At 34.6% G+C, this 19275-nt stretch overlaps 1 protein-coding gene across 2 annotated transcripts in view; it reads right to left on the minus strand.

The window, feature by feature from the left end:
* MMP16 (matrix metallopeptidase 16) overlaps positions 1–19275 on the minus strand; it is a 297823-nt gene that overhangs the window by 12676 nt on the left and 265872 nt on the right. For both annotated transcript variants that reach the window (XM_070075287.1, XM_002710677.5), the window contains exon 8: positions 10025–10175. In XM_070075287.1, the coding sequence (XP_069931388.1) occupies positions 10025–10175 (151 nt within the window). The remainder of the gene's footprint in view (positions 1–10024; positions 10176–19275) is intronic.

The raw sequence follows: 19275 nt of genomic DNA on the forward strand, positions 1-19275 counted from the left end.
CAAAGTGTTTACTGTTTTCTCTATAACAAAGCTTCCAAATTTATTTGAACCATCAAATACACTTGCCAAATTTATCTAACAATGCTTTTTTTTTTTTCCTGCCTATTAAGCATCTATGACCATCTACTAAAGCTAGTTGTTTTACCAATAAAGGTTTGAGAGATTATACAATTATTGTATTATTTTTGGATTAGCCATTTTGCCTGAAATTAGAAGTATTATCCGGTCTGGATATTGTCCTGTGTCATATCTCTGGGGAATCTTTTGTTTCTATAGAACTGTGGGATCTTGTGCAGAAGGTTTTGCTATAAATTCCTAGAAACCTCACTCACATCTGCAGCATTAGCATTTTCCACATCTCCAAATGTTCACATAAAAAGGAAGAAAAGGCTTCCTCATTCCAATGAAAAGCCAGGTTTATTCAAAAAGAGAAACAAGAAGTCAGTAGTATTTGTCCCAGGTTCTTATCACATGGAAGATGAAAACAGATGGAGAGATACGGAAAAACTTCATGGAGAAGCTCTGAGCTGACATCATGGTGAGTGGCGCCTACGGAAGCAATCATTAGTGTGTCATTCTACTAATTCTGAAATAGGATTCTTTTACATTTTGTTCAAGGAAGCATCTGCTTTTAAATTATTTCTGAACATGCCTTTCCCAAAGAATAATCTGTGATGTATATAGAAAGTTAATGGGGTTGATAATCTCACAATGTCACTATCTCCTCTCAAGTCAGTATTACAAGAGGATTTACAGCAGTCATAGATATTAGCTAACTGCTTCTAATACTTAACTAAAGGTAGCCTCTCACAGGGAAATAGTCAAACATGTTATTTCATAGATACTAAGAAATATTTTGTTTTTCACATTTTACATCTGTAAACATCGGAACACATCCTACAATCAATACAGTTTCACCATTTACTTGGCAGGGTTTTCCCCTCAAAGATAGGTTATGTAATAATATGTATTACAATAAATGACATTTTTAGATGATACAGACTATGACTTAATGTGAGCTTTTTAAATGCTAGCCGAGAAGTTGTTGAAATCCTAGGGAAATGGGATCAAATACTGGATGAGATTTAATTCACATCACTATATTTTTAGAAGCTACATGAATTTTTTGTAGTAGTTACACTATTGTACATTTAATAAAACTGTATGTGGTATTTTACAGCTTTATAAAGTAAATTTATAAACAAGTACATTATTTCACCAAAATCCTCAACATTTTTTATATTACATATTACAATGTTTTCTATGATGATGATATCCTAACTAGAAATTTACTACTCGTGGTAATTCAGTTCAATTAATGACAGACCACTGAGTCTTTTGTTAATCAAAGAAAAATCATTTATTCTCTTTTGTTTGTTTAAATGTGGTGTTGTTGAAATTCAATGTACTGTGTTTCGTTCATAGTTTAGTACAGTTTTCAGCAGACACAGTGTTCCTACAATGACTGTTTTGTTCATTTGTGCTCTCATTCAAATAACTGCTGTTTGTTGTTTGAATATAATTTTACTTTCTCTATTTTTTATTCATCCATATATCCATTCAACCACCAACACATTTTAGCAACTGTACTATATGGCAGGCACATAAGATTTATAGACATCAAATTTCAAGAAAATATTCATGGGATATAATTTTATTAGATTTTCTTGTAGAAACACAATTATGGCATGAATTTGTCAAGGATTTTTTCCTCTCCTAGCAGATAATACAAAATTATAATTTAGGATCGTTTCACCATTTTTGAAAACTGAACCTTACCTTGAATGCTCAGATATTTTAAAGAAATTATATTTTTATATTTTAATATTTATTAGTATGTAGAGAACAGATTTTATCAATTTTATAGATACTATTCCAAGAATACAATGATAATCACTTCTCCCTCCCTCCCTTTTCCTTACTATCTTTCCATTTTTTCTTTTAATTTTTTGTGGTAACATACTTTGAATTTGCTTTATAATCACATTTATAAAATGCATCTTTAAACAAAGAGCTCTACATGTAAAATGCAGATAGACCACTGTTCCACAGGTTTATGTTCAAGGATATGGACAACAATCAAATCACAAGATGTCAGTTTAGCTCCATATACATTAAAGGTTTTTTTTTTTTATATATATCAGCAACGACAAATCAGAGGAAAGATATTTGTCTTTAAGTGAAATATGCCTTAAGCCTCAGATTGTCTATTGTGTGCCAGCTTTGATATGTAACTAGTAAGTAAAGTTGAACATGATCAGAATTTCTGACTATATATTCACATTGCCTTGTGAAAGGTACTGAGTAGCATTCATGAACACAGGTTTGTATTTACTTATTCTAAACCAATGATTCAAAATAAATTGTTGCAAGAAACAAGAGTTAGTCATCATTATAGACCTTATTATGAATCACATCCATGACAGATGAGTTATTAATGCATACAGAATTTTAAAAATTCCTTTGTGTTGAGGAAAATATGGCTTGGAAAATTCAAGAGTGAAATATTTCAATAGGATGTTGCTGGAATTCGAACCCCAAACTACACATAATATGTATGCAGGGGTCACTTCACAGAATCAAGCTGTTTCCTCATTTAACTTGGTCTCATTTTTTTAGCTTCTGTTAAGTTACCATAAAACATAAAACCCTATTTTATTCATATGCAAATAAGCCTTCAGATCTCTACTTGAGAGACATTCTTTATCAAATATCTATTTTTATGTGTAGTTGAATAATTTAAAAATCTTATATATTATATAATTATGGCATAAACACACAAGTTGGAGAAAACAATATATTTTCCTATAACAAGTAATAATTATAAAGCTAAAATGGACCTAAATTTTATTTTTCTTATTTGAAAGTATCCTAAAATTCTCAATGCTTAAACTTAGAATGAAATATGGCAATAACATCTCAGATATGTATGTGAGAAAATGCTGAGAGATGATTTAGAAATACAACATTTTGAGTGAAATGCTATGAAGATCAAAATGCATCCAAATAGCAAATTACAGTGTATCAAGAAATGACAAGTAAGAAACCAAGGGACTGAGTTCCATGCTGTCCGTACAACCGCAAAGAGTAGATATTTTAATCTGAATTTGCAGATCTATTTAAAGATCCATCATTTCATCTACTTTAATTATCTTTATACTTGGAAGATTTCACGTGCCCTTTGCTTGCCATACCATTTAGTTATCAATTACTCTCAAATCTGTGTCTGTGGGTGACCTTTGCATTAAGACACAAACTAAATTATTAAACTACCTATTTGCCTTTTCCATTTGGTGCATAAACAAGCATCTCAGTCTGATATAAACAGTTCAATCTTTTATTCTTCAATCCCCAGTTTTCTCCAGATATAGCACTACTCAAGTATTTCAATAGAAAACTCAGAAATTAACACTGATTTATTTGCTTCCTCTTCTGTAAGTCCAAGCCATAAGAATAACTGGTTATAGTTACATTCAAAATGTCTACTGCACCTACCCACTTCACTCCATCACCACTGCCACTGTCCTGCCTTCCAAAAGTCCTCGATAGGCCTCCTAATTACCCAATTTGATTTTATCCTTGATGCCCATCCCTCACACAGACACCAGAATGATCTTTATGAATATGGCTAAGATCATGTCACTCCTATTAAAAACTCGCCCATGCCTTTCCATTGTACTTAAAATAAAATTCAGACTGTTTACCAAGGCCTACAGAGACTTATGTAATCTGGTATCTGCTTGCCTATTACCCTTCCTCCCTCCTACTCTTAATGTTCCAGTTACCAGTTTTTGATTTTGTTTTTGGCAATACAACTCCATGCCACTCTTTTACATGACTGTTTCATCTACCTGCAAGCATTTGTTCTGAATAGCTTTATGTGGCTATAACTTCTCCTGATTCTCTTCCCCACTCAAATGTCACCTTCACAAGTGAGGTTTTTTCTGAATCCCACACTAACATCCCAGTCACTCCTTAGCACCCAGGAGTCTCAAAGATATCACTTTGTTAAATTTCTTTGTAGCTTTTCTCAATGTCAATATTACTGTTATCATTTATTTGTTTATTGTCTATTATCTCTCCCAACAGAAAATATCATGGGAGTAGGACCCTTTTTGCTATATTTTACCAATCTATCTGTATAACCCAGTATATATTACATAGTAGGAACTCAAAAATAACTGGAATAAATGAAAATGGGCTAGGCCAGTACATATAGTACAGACGTCTTAAGGAAACAGGAATTAGAGCTACTGAAATGAAATGGACTATATTTTATGTTCATCTTCTTGACTATAGTAAGTTGATAGAATTAGGTAAGCTGTCAAATCCTGAGCAAGGATATTGAGAAATGTTTTGCCTCTCGAATTACACAATAATGTGTTTGTACTGTAATTGAGGGTGTCTAGATTTTGGTAAGAAGTGATCATCCTGCAGGGCTCACATATGGCAGTATTTGGAATAAATCTAATTTAGAGATGTGTTTTGCCTGGCACATAATTTTAAATGATCATGATTGTGAATGCATCTCTATAGAGTATGTGTACTTTCCTGTACACCACAGTACTCATAATCTCCTATTGCTTTATGTACTATCCCTCTACCCAGTAGTGTATAAAGGTACTTTAATCCACCTGGGAAAGCACTGGATATGATCCACATGGAAGGCTTGATTGGAATTTGGGGATCCTGCCTCTAGCCTGGCCAGACCCTACCCCCAACTGTTGTGGGCATTTGGGGAGTGAATCAATAGATGGAAGATGCTTTCTTTCTCTCTTTCTCTTTCTATGTCTCACCCCCCGCAATCACTGTTTCAAATGAACAAGTTAATTAATTTTAAAAAATACTCCCTTTAAATAAAATCCGGAATGTGGTGAATTTTTACAAAATTTAAAGAAAAACTAACTCCAATACTCTTCAAATTAGCCCATGATATAGAAAAGGATGGAACTCTTCCAAATTCTTTTTTTTTTTTTTTAAGGCCAGCATTACACTGATACCAAAACTAAGCAGAGATAAAACACACACACACACACACACAAATGAAAAGTTCTCACCTAAATATTAGCAAAAAGACTCTGACATAAATAAAAGAGATCATAAATACCACAATCAAGTGATAGTTGTCTCTGGGACGCAAGGTGGTTCAACATTTGCAAATCATTAAAATCCTCATAAATCACTCCAAAACAACAAAGAACAAAACCATGATCATCTCAATAGATGCAAAGAAAGCATTCAATAAGTAACATCCCTTCATAACAAAAATTTTCAACAAATTAGGTATATAAGGAACTTACCTTAAAATTAGAAAGGCTATATATGACAAACCAAAAGCCAACCTCATACTGAACAGGGAGAAGTTGAAAACACTTCCCTCTCAATATCCCCTCAAAACTAGTAACACAGTTACTCCTCTTCAGTAACACAGTATTGGAAGTATTAGCAAGAGCAATATGGGAGGGGCTGGCATTGTGGCATAGCAGGTTAAGCTGGTGCCTGCATTGCTGGCATGCCATATGGGTGCCAGTTCATGCTCCGGCTACTCCACTTCTGATCCAGCTCCCTGCTAATGTGCCTGGGAAGGCAGTGGAAGATGGCCCAAGTGCTTGGGGCCCTGCCATCTATGTGGGAGACACAGATAAAGCTCTGGCTCCTAACTTCGACTTGGTCCAGCTCTGGCCATTAGAGCCATTTGGGAAGTGGACCAATGGATTGAAGATGCCTTTCCCTCATTCTCTCTCAGTACTTCTGTCTTTCAAATAAATAAATAAATATTTTTCTTTTCTTAAAAGAGCAACTTTGTAGATTAAAGAAATAAAGGACATCAGAATTGGGAAGAAGGAAATAAAAATATTGAGTTCTGAAGATAATACGATTTTGTATGTGGAAGAACCTCAACACTCTACCCAAAAGCTTTTAGAACTGATAAAACAATTCACTAAGGTTGCAGGATAAAAACCAACTTATAAAAAAAGTACCATTTTTATATAACAATAATAATGTTGCTGAAAAGGAATCAAGAGTTCCCAGTTACAATGGCTACAAAAAAATTAAAATATCTAGTAATAAATCTAATGAAAGAAGTGAAAGATCACCACAAAGAAAATTATAAAACAGGGACCGGCGCTGTGGTGTAGCGGGTAAAGCCATTGCTTGCAGTGCCAGCATGCCATATGGGTGCTGGTTCGAGACCCAGCTGCTCCACTTCCGATCTGGCTCTCCGCTGTGGTCTGGGAAAGCAGTAGAAGATGGCCCAAGTCTTGGGCCCCTGAACCCACGTGGGAGACCCAGAAGAAGCTCCTGGCTCCTGACTTCGGAACGGTGCAGCTCCCACCATTGTGGCCCTCTGGGTAGTGAATCAGCGGATGGAAGACCTTTCTCTCTCTCTCTGCGTCTCCTTACCTCTCTGTGTAACTCTGACTTTCAATTAAATAAATAAATCTTTTAAAAAGGTTATAAAACAGTGATGAAATAAATCATCAAGAACACACAAAAATTGAAAGGTATCCTGTGTTCGTACATCGAAAGAATTAATATCATTAAAATCTCTTTACTACTTAAAATAATTCACAGATTCACTGAAATTCCTGCAAGCTACCAATGACACTCTTCCTAGAATTAATTTGAAACTACAAAAGAATCATAATAGCCAAAGTGATCCTGAGCAATAAATCAATCAATCAAATCAAGCTGGAAACATCACAAAATATGATTTGAAGTATACTATAAAGCTATTGTAATTAAAACCAAATGTTACTGGCATAAAAACTGACCCACAGATCAATGGAACAGAGTGAAGATCCTTGAAATTAATCCAGACATCAATTTATTTTTGACAAAGGTGCCAAGAACCAACAGCGGAAAAAGAAGAATGTTTTCAAAAGATGGCTTGGCAAAACTGGACATAATGATGTAGAAGAATTAAATTAGATCACTACATCTCATCATATAAAAAAATGAACCCAGATTGGATCAAATACCTAAATGTAATACCTGAAACTATGAAATTGCAAGAAGAAAACATAGAGAAACACTTTAAGACATTGGTTTAGGCAATTAATTTTTGGAAAAGGTTCTAAAAGCACAGGTAACAAAAGCAAAACTAGACAAATGGAAAATAGAATAATAAATTTTTGTGCAAAATGAAATGCACATATATATGTATTTATATATCACAGGTCTTCAAAATTAATAGAATATCTGCATTATGAAAAGTAGCACTAAAGTAAATGTCTTTTCATTGTATTTTTAAATAAATATTCTGAAGTGTCTTTTTATATTTTATTCATCTTACCCCTTCAATCAATTTAACATTTATACCTTGACTGGGTTCTCTCTAAAATCCCTTCTACTCTTAGCCATATAGAAATTGAAGAATGTTAGCTACTTTTCCTTCTAAGCAGAAAGATAGGGGTGGAAGACGAGGAGAAATAGGTAAGGAAAAACAAAATCTTCCATAAAAGTGACACCCAAATTGTTGTTTATATGTTTGACTGAGGTAGTCTGATGCGTTCTTAATCTATTTTTAAATCTAGAATGAATATTTTGATCAATGTTGGGATTTGGGAATTAAATAATTACACAAATATTAAGTAATCTGTTTGTAAAACCTCTGAAACTCATGATGTCTTACAGAAGATCACACACATGAAATTAACTGGATTCCTATTTTCAATATTTTTAAAACCTATAAAACTACAGTTATTTATGTAAAACTTAAGAATGATAAAAGCATTTTGTGCTATTTTGCACGCAGCTTTTCAAGCAGGAAACAAATGAACTAAAAATCCTTTTCCCATTAAGTAGTATTCATATTCCAATATAAATTTGCTATCTAACCTTCATTGGTTTCACAGATTTAATATAAATGACATTTAATCTCTACACTTACATTTTCTAACAAGCCCTAAATCTTTAGAATGGAAAGATTTTAAAAGAAATCCCTGCATATGTGGAAAAAGGACTATCTAATAATGAAATGGCAGTTTTTATTATCATCTATGACACTCTAATTAAAACAGTTATATGAGAGGAAGCTTCATTTGCAGTTTCCTAGGGGTTACCTTCTCCAGTCTCCCCAGCCTTCCATTTCCATATTGTACCCGGTCCAGAAACAGGACAGTCAAGCAGTTAACACCACTCAGGAATTAAATAACTCTAAGAGTTATAACATTTTAAAGAATATGTTGTAGGTCTTCTTCTCTATCTTTATTTATTTATTTTAACGGCAGAGTGAGAGAGATAGAGGGAGAGATGGAGAAAGTGAGAGAGAGGGAGGGAGAGAGAGAATGAGAGAGAGTGAGAGAGAAAGAGTGATATCTTTCACCTACTGGTTCACTCCCCAAATGCTCAGCAACAGCAGGGGCAGCACCAGGCAGAAGCCAGGAGCCTAGATCTCTACCCTGGTCTCCCACATTTATGGCAAGGACTTGAGAATTTGGACAATCATTTGCTGCTTTCCAAGGGGGACTGGCAGGAAGCCAGAAAAGAAAGCAGCATAGCGGGGACATGAAGTAGCACACTAGTGCGAGATGTGAGAGTTCCAAGGCAAGGCTTAATCCAGCACACCATTAGTAGTCACCATGCTCTGGCAATAATGTTCTTCATTCTTCTAATTGCACACTCTATTATACTTACATCCTGTTTCGAGTCATTATACTGCTTGTAGCTTTACACAACATTTATTCAGTGGATCTTTGTAATTTAATGAGAAATATCTTAGCAAAGCCTTAGATTTATTAGAGTGGACTATATGTGAACATTTTTATAAAAATATATAAAAATATAAAATTAATTATAATAAATTTAAAAACATAAATTCTTATCCATGGAGGCAATTAAAGGATCATTTTGTTCATATAGTTAGATTTTTGAAAACATTTATAGTTAATAATTGCAAATTTCTAAATAAACTAAGTTTACACCCTTACATAGTTTTCTCCTATGTTAGAGACAGTTATAGGATTATTTCATGGTAGCAAATTATATGCTTTCACGATTGACATTAATGCCTGTTATTCATATGTAAGTGCTTTAAAACATTTATTGGAAAAAGGAAGTAAAATGGTTTACTTAAGTCCTACAAATCCAAGAAAATTACTAACTAGTTTTCACATTGTTAACTAGTCTGTAGGTATGTAATTAAGGTTCAATTTTTTATCTTTACTGCTTTTTGTACTTAATTCATATTTAAATTAACAAAAATATAGCCTTCAATTTCTATATATCTTAGAAGGTAATAATACATGGCAACAAAATGAGCAAGGTAGAAATAAGTATATCTGGTAGTTACTGTAAGCTATAATATGAGCAATTTACTCATTTTTAACCCTGTTAGCAATATAAGAAAACAAAAAAAAAATAAGATAAAGAGTAAAAGAGCTGGGAAGGTATATTTTATTTGAAGCTAAAAGCATTAAGGTAAGATAGTTTGGTAATAGTTTACAATAACTGCTTGCTGGTATCTAAATACATAACTTCTTAAGAAAAACAACTCATGATTAAAGTGAAATTAAAAGAACTAGGGTCTTTTTATATATGGTTTATTGAACTCTTTATTTAGTGGAGTATTATTAGGCTTTTGACTATAATGTAATTTAAAAATATGTTATCTCAAAAATTTGAAAATATTCATAAATTTGAGGAAAATGTAAAAATTTAGACTGTGAAATTATAAAAATGCCTGTGCTGAAAAGCTTTTTGCCAAGTCATGTCAGTAAAATTGCAAGAAAATGTGTTATATGGATATATATACTGCTTGTATCACCTTTTAGACATGTTAAGATTAGGGGGAAAAGAAAGGATATTTGCTATTGTACATACACACATTCCTAAGAAAGCCACATTAGGTAAATACATTAGGATATGCATTTTAAATATTAAAATATTTAAATATTTTCAGTTATATCAACGTGTTTATAGTCACACAGATTCCTCAAAAATACATGTTTATGATAGGCTAGAAATGTTTACTTATCCAAACATTAATCAGTTGTTTCTCTCAAGTAAAATGTGTACTAACCTGTCCCCCTTGAAGAAATAGGTTTTCCCAACGTCTTCCCACCAAATGGCTGAATCAATACCATGTGGGGGAATTCCACTTCCAAGGGTAATCAAGTCATGTGGATAACCAGGTTGGAGAGTCGTGTCCTTGAACACCCAGTATTTGTTACCTGGATTTAATAAGGGTAAACATAGAGCACATTAACTTAATATCAGAAATTAGAATGCACCTATTAATAAAATGCACTTAAAATTACTGTACATTAAATTCATGAAATAAGTTAGCAGTCTCATCTAGAATATTGACATTTTTCAAACATCATTATCTTCAAAAATCAATATAATGACTATCAACAACAATCAAATCAAGATGTGAGTTAATTTTCAAAAAATTGGACTACAATTTAGCTTTAAAGAAACAATTCTGAATCAAGGATAAATGAAGCTTCCACCTAGGACTCAGCATCCCTATTTTTGTCCCAGGCAAAATCATTCCTCTGTTTGCACATTTTGCATGCATTTAGAAGCTCTAGTGGGCCTGCACTATATTGAAACATTGCTTCTGGGCTCACTTTTCATCCATAAACATTCACAAGGCTGTCTAGTCCCACAGAGTCATCCTCCTTTGACTCCCTGCTGTAACACAATCCCTCTCTTCAAGGGAGGAAACTGAGGACAGGAAAACCTTACCCTGGTTTGGAATGGCCAGCATGCATAATTATACCAAAGCAAAACAAAACAAACAAAAACACAAGCCACTTTTCATTGGTTTTATTGCTGTTTGGGAATCTCCTTCGGACAACACCCTTTCCCATGCTCCATGCCCCTGTCAGAATGCACCTGAAACTTCCTTCATCTGTAGGCCTACCAAATAGTCTACAATCATTTGTCATCCCATGGAAAGTTGATTTTATACCTAATAGTTCATACAAACTTTTGTCCTGCAGTCATCAATGCTCTCCAACTAAAGAATACTCCACCTTTTTCTAATGTCATAGTTGATAACTTAGAGCACTTTCTTCCCTGAGCTGCTAGAAAAAGATCTTTTAGTTTCCCCCTTTCTTCTCTAGCTTTCTTGGGTTTACTTCATTTCATTTAATTCTTGAATATTAATGTTTCCCAGGGTTCTGTTTCTGGGCTCTGCTCTCCTCTTCTTAACATAAATCAGGAGTCACAAACTCAGATTCCTCTAATGGGGAGGTTAAGACTGACAGATAAAGAGTGTCTTCACTAATATGGAGACATTTTCATAGAAATCAGTAAATAACCGTTATCTTAAGGACTTATCTCCCTCTACCCTACATCTTCCTATGATCTCATAACCTTTTGAATAACTAATCATTCTTGGGATTGATATCTGGCAAAGCAGGTGCTCCTACTGCCTTTCTAATTGATGAAAAGTCCTACTTGTTTTTACAGTATTTCAATGCCACTTCTACGTGAGGTTTATAGAAAACTACAGCACTCATGTCACACCCAAAGTTACTGAAAAAAGGTAAAACAGAGGGCTGCCCTAAAACAATACCGAATCAACCAACCAAAATCCCACAATTTTAGGGTGGTTTTAGCTGAGAGTTTCTCAATTTATAACCATGGGCAATCTCATTTATTCCAAGATCTTCAACCATAATTGATAACATTTAAGTTAAAACAGTATTTCTTGAGCTTCCTCAGTAGCCTAAATGTTATGCTGGACACTAAGGATAATAAAAGGGGATAAGATGGACCCAATTGCTACCTTGGTGCAAGAGGTAGAGGAAAACCAAATATACATATACATAATGGTAGTAATCAAAAAACTAGTAAATTCTATAAATAATTGCACAAAAAATGAGAACAAGACAAATAAGGGAAATGTATAAAAATATCATGGAAAACCTCACTGAAGAAACAATGTAGCAAAATGCAGAGAAAGAAAATAGTACATGTGAAAACTGTGTGGAGGAGGACATTTCAAGCAGAAGAAAATTCAGTATTGGTGAACTGAAAGATATTAGTGAAGTGTAAAAAACAAGGAAAATTGCAGGAAAACCAAGATGAACAGGTGTGCTTTTATTCTGAGTGCATTGGTACTTACTAATTCAGGGGAGATTATGTAGGGGAGATAAAGGGAAATCACACTGGACTTTTAGAAACACAAGACTCCCAGAAAAGATCACATAGAGGAAAAAAGACAAGTAGGCAAATAAAGAAGAGGCAATGATGAAGACTAAACTAAAGGAAAACATCAAAGCCAAGAAAAAGAAAGTGGTCACAGTGGCTATCTGTCGTCCAAAAATATCTTAGAACTGAACAGAATTTATAATTATCTGCTGAGATTTTCTACAATGTTGTCGCAAAGTCCAAAATTGACCTCACCCCAAGACCTTTTTCTTATTCCCCCTCTTTATTCAGTAGCTCCTATTAGAAGCCTCTCTGCTCACTGTTTTCCATTTTAAAAGGATCATTGTATTCAGCTGATTTGAGATCCTCTTATTTGACCCTGTCACTGCAGTTCATTTTTATTGCCACTAATATAATGTATGCTTTTCCGTTGTCCCTTCTTAAGGCAACTGCTCAGTCCAGAGGATATCAGGTAGTCACCTCTCTTTGTTCTCTGCATATTTGCTCTAAACTATCACTTTATGCTAGCTAAGATGATAGAGAGCTGTGGAAAGCCAGCTCCGTGCAATAAGTCGAGAGGAGTGGAGTCGTTCACTCCTTTCTCTTGGGAATCTGACCTAGGAAATATCGAGAGAGACTATCCATGCTGTAAGAGGAACTGACTAGTATGAGGCCTGTGAAGCTATGATGGTCATGCCTGGTAGACGTTGTGAAGAGGTAAAAATTGAGTAAAAGCAAAGGATTAAAAGAGAAAAGGAAGGAAAGATACGCAAAGAGCAAAACTGTGAATGAAAGAGACCAGAGGGCCTACTAGAGAGTTGATAGGTATGGCCTGTTTCTGAGCTGTGTGAATTCTTATCACACTTCTCAAATATTCCCTAGGTTCAGTTGACCCCATTGAGCTTTTTTCTTTTTTTAAAGATTTATGTTATTTTATTGGAAAGGCAGTTACAGGGAGACCAAGGGAGAGACAGAGAGAGAGGTCTTCCATCTGTTGCTTCACTTCCCAGATGGTCACAATGGCCTGGGCTGGGCCAGGCCAAAGCCAGGGTCCAGGAGCATCCTTCGAGTTTTCCATGTGCGTGCATGGGCCCAAGCATTTGGGCCATCTTCCACTGCTTTTGCAGATGCACTAGCAGGGAGTGGAATCAGAAGTGGAGAAGCCAGGACTTGAACCAGCACCTGTATAGGATGCTGGCACTGCAGGCGGCAGCTTAACTTGTTATACCACAATGCGGGCCTCTGAGTTTATTTTTCTTTTATCTGAATGATATTGTTCAATACAAATTTTTGATCACGCAAATGTAGTGGGACCTTATGCACATATTATGCACATATTATGAGATATTATGTACTTATGAGCCCAAGTCTATTGAACAGTCTAGGCTTTTAGGCAATGCACAAGGTTGTCTTCCAGCCACATGCCTAACAGCAATTTTCTCCCTGGTGTTATTCCAACAGCTTCCTTTTTTGTCTCCCTGCTTCCAGTCTGTCTCTTTTTTTTTTTTATCTTGTACAAGGTCATTAAACGAACTTCCCCAAAATGCACACCTGATTTTGCCTTACTTCTTGGTGGTTTCTTATTATATTTAGGATAAAACCCATACTTAACTACGTCATTTCCAAGGTCCCTGTCCATACAGATTGCTTAGCTCATCTATATTCCATTTATCTCCCTTTCTGGAAAAGTAGGATCTTTCAAAATTCGACTTAGTATCATTTCTCTGGAAAGCGTTTCCTACCTAAGTAGGGAAATTTAAAGATTTTTTAAGCCTCTTATATTGCAAGAGTATCCACTCTTTACCTTTATCATATCAATCATTAGTTACCTTAGTAAATCATCATCTTGCCACCAGTTCTAAATTGTAAGCATTTCGAGGAAAACCATTATATCTGAAAATTTTTTCCTGCTGCAAAAACCCATATTTAATATTACATGAATAATTAGATGATCAAACATCTAGCTAAAATATATAACAAAGACTAAATAACATTTTGGGCATTAGTCTTGGAGTGTGTGAATAGAACAAGGAAAATGAATTTCATAACTACTAGCAAGGCTGGGAAATGACACAGGCATGCCCCAGTAATATGTTGGAAAAACATTTACTGAAGTGATTATCTTTAACCATGAACTGAGAAATGCTGTCCTAAAAATCCAAATCCAAATAAATCATAAAAAAATCCTCTCACCCAAAGGTCCAGATCACCCCACTGCCAGTCAGTGGGACAGAAAATCCAGAGAGCTATTTCACAGCATGCTCTATAGTTTGGTCATATCTCTGTGCCATTTAAAATACAAAGTCTAAAACAATAGAAGAAAAAAAAAGAAACGCCCGTTCTGTTGGCCTGTAGCTCAGCAACTCATGGCATAGTTTCTTCTCATCTCCTTTTTAATTAGGAAAAGGGATACAGTTCCTACACCTCCCATGCTGGCTATTCAGACTAAATCTTTTATCAGTTCAACCCAGTTGGTTCCCCCTTTCAAGTAGAAGCACTGTAGTATCCTTTAGAATATTTCCCCTTGCAGTTCCCAAAATATGTCATTTGCATGAGAATTTCTTCCTCCTTTTTTCTAGTGATTTCATCGGGCTTATCAATACCCAGGGTGCCTGTAACATACAGTCAGAGAAAATGTCCACAGAAGCTTCATTTTTGTGTTGTACAAGTGTCGCAGGTGAGGACAGAATAGGAGCTACTGTTAAAAAGTTCCTATTATTCTATCAAAAAGCTTTTTAAAATGCATTTTGGAAATACTTTTCTGTACTGTTGCTCTAATGTTTCCCATCAATAAAAGGGACAAATAATTAGTCTCTCACTTTTAATTATCAAAGTATTTCTATAGAAGTTTTTAATTAGCATTCTCCCATTAGAAATAAAATCCAAGTGATTTTGAGAAAAAATGCATTTATATTCTGTTTAGAAAACAAAGCAAAAAAAGAAATTATTAAATATTTGCTGTAAGTCTGTATGAAGGAATCCCTGTAGTCATACACACAAAAATTAAGAGTAACATGAGTTTGCCTGATGAGTTTTTATAGCATAAAATTAAAAGAAATAATGATTATGAATAACATTAAAACTTATGAATATTTGTTAAAGAAATAAAAAAGTGCACACTTCCTTTTGTGTCTTGATGAGGTTAAGAGTTTCAGGTGACAAAGTTGAAAATGTTTGTTTCTAGTTTGTGATTTTTGGGTAAGTGGGTGAGATTCACATTCAACTCATTTTTTTTTTTTTTTTTTTCACACAAGCGGTACGTTTTTCACTACCTTCCCATCAAACAGTCTGGTTCTCAAGGAAAATATTGGCTTTTTGGCAGGATAGGAGTATTTACTGGATTTCATGTGAGGTTGACATATTCTGGAACAAGTGGAAAAAACTGGTCCACACTGACTTTGTACTTGGCGGAGCACAGAGGAAAATATCAATAATTCAGAGTTAAACACAGAGGGGCTTTACAACCACAAAGAATAGCCTCAGGTAATGTTGACCATAGAGAGGTCATTAGAGATCATGGCTACCATGCTTTTTCATGAGTTTTGTACACATATTCATTTAATATATGTTAATTTAGGGCCTATTATAGCCATTCACTGAACGAAGAACTGCCAATACACTGAAGGAGGCAACACACAAACTTCTAGAACTTGTGGAGCTGATAGACTAGCAGAATATATGAATGCTAAGCAAAGAATCCTACGAAAAAATAAATTAGATGCTATTCTTTGCAGGAAACATGAGGTCTCTAATGATTTTTTTTTTTCATTTTTTTAAACAAGAGCACGGTGCCCACCCTGGAGGCTAAGATTCATACCTGAGTTCCTAACACCAGTACTTATGGTCTGACAACACTGATTAAATGTACTGGTTGCAAATCCAGCCCAACATTTCTGTTTACTCTCCAGGTCAAAGAAATGACATGCCTAAAACCACAGGAGCAATTGCTAGCAGATTTGTACCATAGTCTAGGCCTTTTCATTCAGTTCTTGTCTTTCTATTCCAAATTGACTCTCTGGACAGAATAAGTTCATGGTCTGGCTTTTAGCATTGCAAATGATTTCCTGCTTCCTCACCTTGTATCAGTCAATTACTCTACACTTATTATTACACTAACTACACTTCCCATACTTATTCACTGTACCCTTAATAATCACATATCTATTGTGCCTTATTGCTAAATGCATTTTTAAAAATTAACTATGTTTTTGGTCTCCTCAAAGTTCACAAAATTCTATTTACACTTTGTATTTTGTATCTTCAGTGACAACAGGGATCAGTATACTAGGGCCACCAGCTGCTGAATATCTTTGCAAATTATGTTTTATCAGAACACACCCATACCTGTTTACTTACATATTGTCTGTGTCATTTTGTGGGAGAGGAACAAGGATTCAAACACAGGCACTCACATATGGGATAGGTTGTAGGTTCTAACTACCCCCAGACAATTCTAAATGTTTTCTACAAAATAGTCACAGAGGTGTGCAGATTGGATCTCCCTCTTGAGAAAGCATTTGCCATCAGCTCAGTCCCCTTAAATCGAGTGCTTCATTTGGGCTGTGGGCATGCTGTTCTCTGGCAACCCATCCTCCGTCCAGAGATCCGCCACGGCAGAGCCCTAGAGTCCAGCCATTTTTGCTAAGGGGCAGTCTTAGCCCTAAGCTCACCACTGAGTTTGCCAAGTCTCTGTCATGTACAGCACAGTCCTAAGCTCTCCAACCATCCTGCTTTTCCCCCTTCAACTTCCACAGGTTCACCTCCTGCAACAATCAACCTCTAGACCTGCTAACTTTGTGTCAGTGTCTGCTCCCTGGAAAATTCGACCAGGCATAGTCAATACGGGGACATGATTCAAGTTTTTAAAAATATAGAAAACTATTAATTATACAAGTATATTGATGAGAAAATATTTCAGTTTGACACATTAGTGTGAATAACCATAATAAAAACACCCCCATAGTCTTTTTAAATCTTTTTAGGTATAGCAATACTACCAGTGGAGACTTTTAAATAGTAAATATTTGCACCTTTAGTTTTGGTCACTTCATTTCAATCTATAATAAAAGTGTTTATATTAAAATTGCTTTAATAGTTATAATTCAAGAAAACAGCACAATTCACATGCTCTAAATCTATTTTTGTATACACTAAGGTCAATAAATATAAATTCATTAACCTTGTGTCACTTCACAGATGTCAATTTTCCATTGCCTCTTAAAGAGAAATAAGTAATCCTCTATTTGTTGCCCCACAAAAAATCTTTTAGGTTATATATACTATGTATGAAACAATGCATTTCTACCTCAAATGAACTTTTTTCACATTCTCTAATCCTTCAAGGGCAATGATTTGTAAGCTGCACAAAGAAATTGCTGGTTTATGAGTGCTCATTTGAAATAAAGTAACAATGCAAGTCCTATAAATCATTCCTGAAATGGCTCTTTTCTTTGCCATCCTCCAGTCCTACATATTTAGACATCTCTTCATTTTGATACAAATCTTCATATGCCTTTCTTATTCCGAAATTTTATTACCCTCTTCTCTGCTACTTCATATATTTCAGTTCCCATTATATAGGTGATTTTTACTTCCTGAAATGAAACTGTCAAACAGAGTGATAAGCACTGCTTAAACTTATTAAGTGATCGTTCAAAATTATTTTGGAGACAACTTTTTGACTACCTGATTTTGACTGTCACTGACTTTGACAATTGAAACTGCTTCATTTTTTAAATCACTTCCAACTGTTTAAAGAGATCTGCCAGTCCAATTTTCAGCATATATATATATATATATATATATATATAGAGAGAGAGAGAGAGAGAGAGAGAGATTATTATCACATAATCTTTCAGTCTGAGCCTCATAATTGAAAATGTAAACATCTGGCTTGATAAAGCTTATAAAACATGAGTCTCTAATCCCGGATACAGCTGAGCGACAGTAAGACAGTTAATTTGCACCAAGTGTACAGTACAGTGAACTGCTGGAGAAAAGCACGTGACTTCCTTGAGGTGCACTTTCTAGTTCTGGATCTCTTTAACTATAGAAATCATCTTTGGGACTAAAAAGAGGACATGCAGTGTCCAAGAGAGGGCAAAGGAAGTCCATGAAGACATTACAACCGCAAATAATGCCAAATGATGCTCACACATACCAAACAGCAATGCCAGCTGCCAGCCAGAGATTTGCCTGTGCTTTGTGTAGATACACTCACACTCACATGCAAACAGCTCACTGCATGGGCTCTGAACTGGTGAGGGAATACATTATATATGGCTTTAAAAATGCAAAAAAAACACCCTCACATCTACACACATGAAAAGAAAAATTTCTCTAAAATAGGTATTTATTTGCTGGCACCTTGCGTCTTTTCATAAAAATTTTCATAAAAATTTAAGGGTCTCATAGGAAACATAGGTAAAACATATGGTAAAACATAAAAAAAAAACTAAGACATATATACAGTGAAAACATCAATACATGCATAAAACAATATAAAATAACAATGAATAAATTATTTAAATGTTGCCATCACAATAACTTAATAGTCATTTCCATTATAGAATCTTAATAGAAACATGTTAAAAGTTAGCAACATCTAAAATTAAATTGATATTATCAATACCTTTTAAAACATATCTTCAGCAAATGAATTAGTTCTTTATTAAAACAATTTCTCAGTCTACTATTGTCAATAGAATTTTAACTAAAAGATTAGGTTACTGGGGAATTAATTAAGAGGAGACACTGCCCTTTATTATTGAAGGGTATCAACAAGTAAATAAAAGTAGCATTGATCTGAATGCTCATAATTAACATGTTCTGGGATAATGATGAAGTAAAACTTTTCTGTCCATGTTCATTAGTGTATTTTAATTTATGAAATATTAGCATAAACTATTCTGACATGAACTGATGTGCTTAGTAAAGCTATTTAAAAATAAGTTTATTTTGCTTAGCTCTCACACAATTAACAATATATATTTAAAATTTGTTAAGTTTTGATTGTGTATGTTTCTGCCAACGTGTGTGGACATATTCAAAACAATGAACAATTTCTGCATCCTGAGAAGTCTGCTCCCATTGCTTTGTGTTTCATCCTAGTCTACTCTCACCTGTGCCCAGGAGAACACTGAGGCACTTTTTGTCATAGATGAGCTT

Source organism: Oryctolagus cuniculus, chromosome 6, assembly GCF_051225735.1.
Source record: "Oryctolagus cuniculus isolate XC-2025 breed Fujian yellow rabbit chromosome 6, ASM5122573v1, whole genome shotgun sequence".
NCBI lineage: Eukaryota > Metazoa > Chordata > Mammalia > Lagomorpha > Leporidae > Oryctolagus > Oryctolagus cuniculus.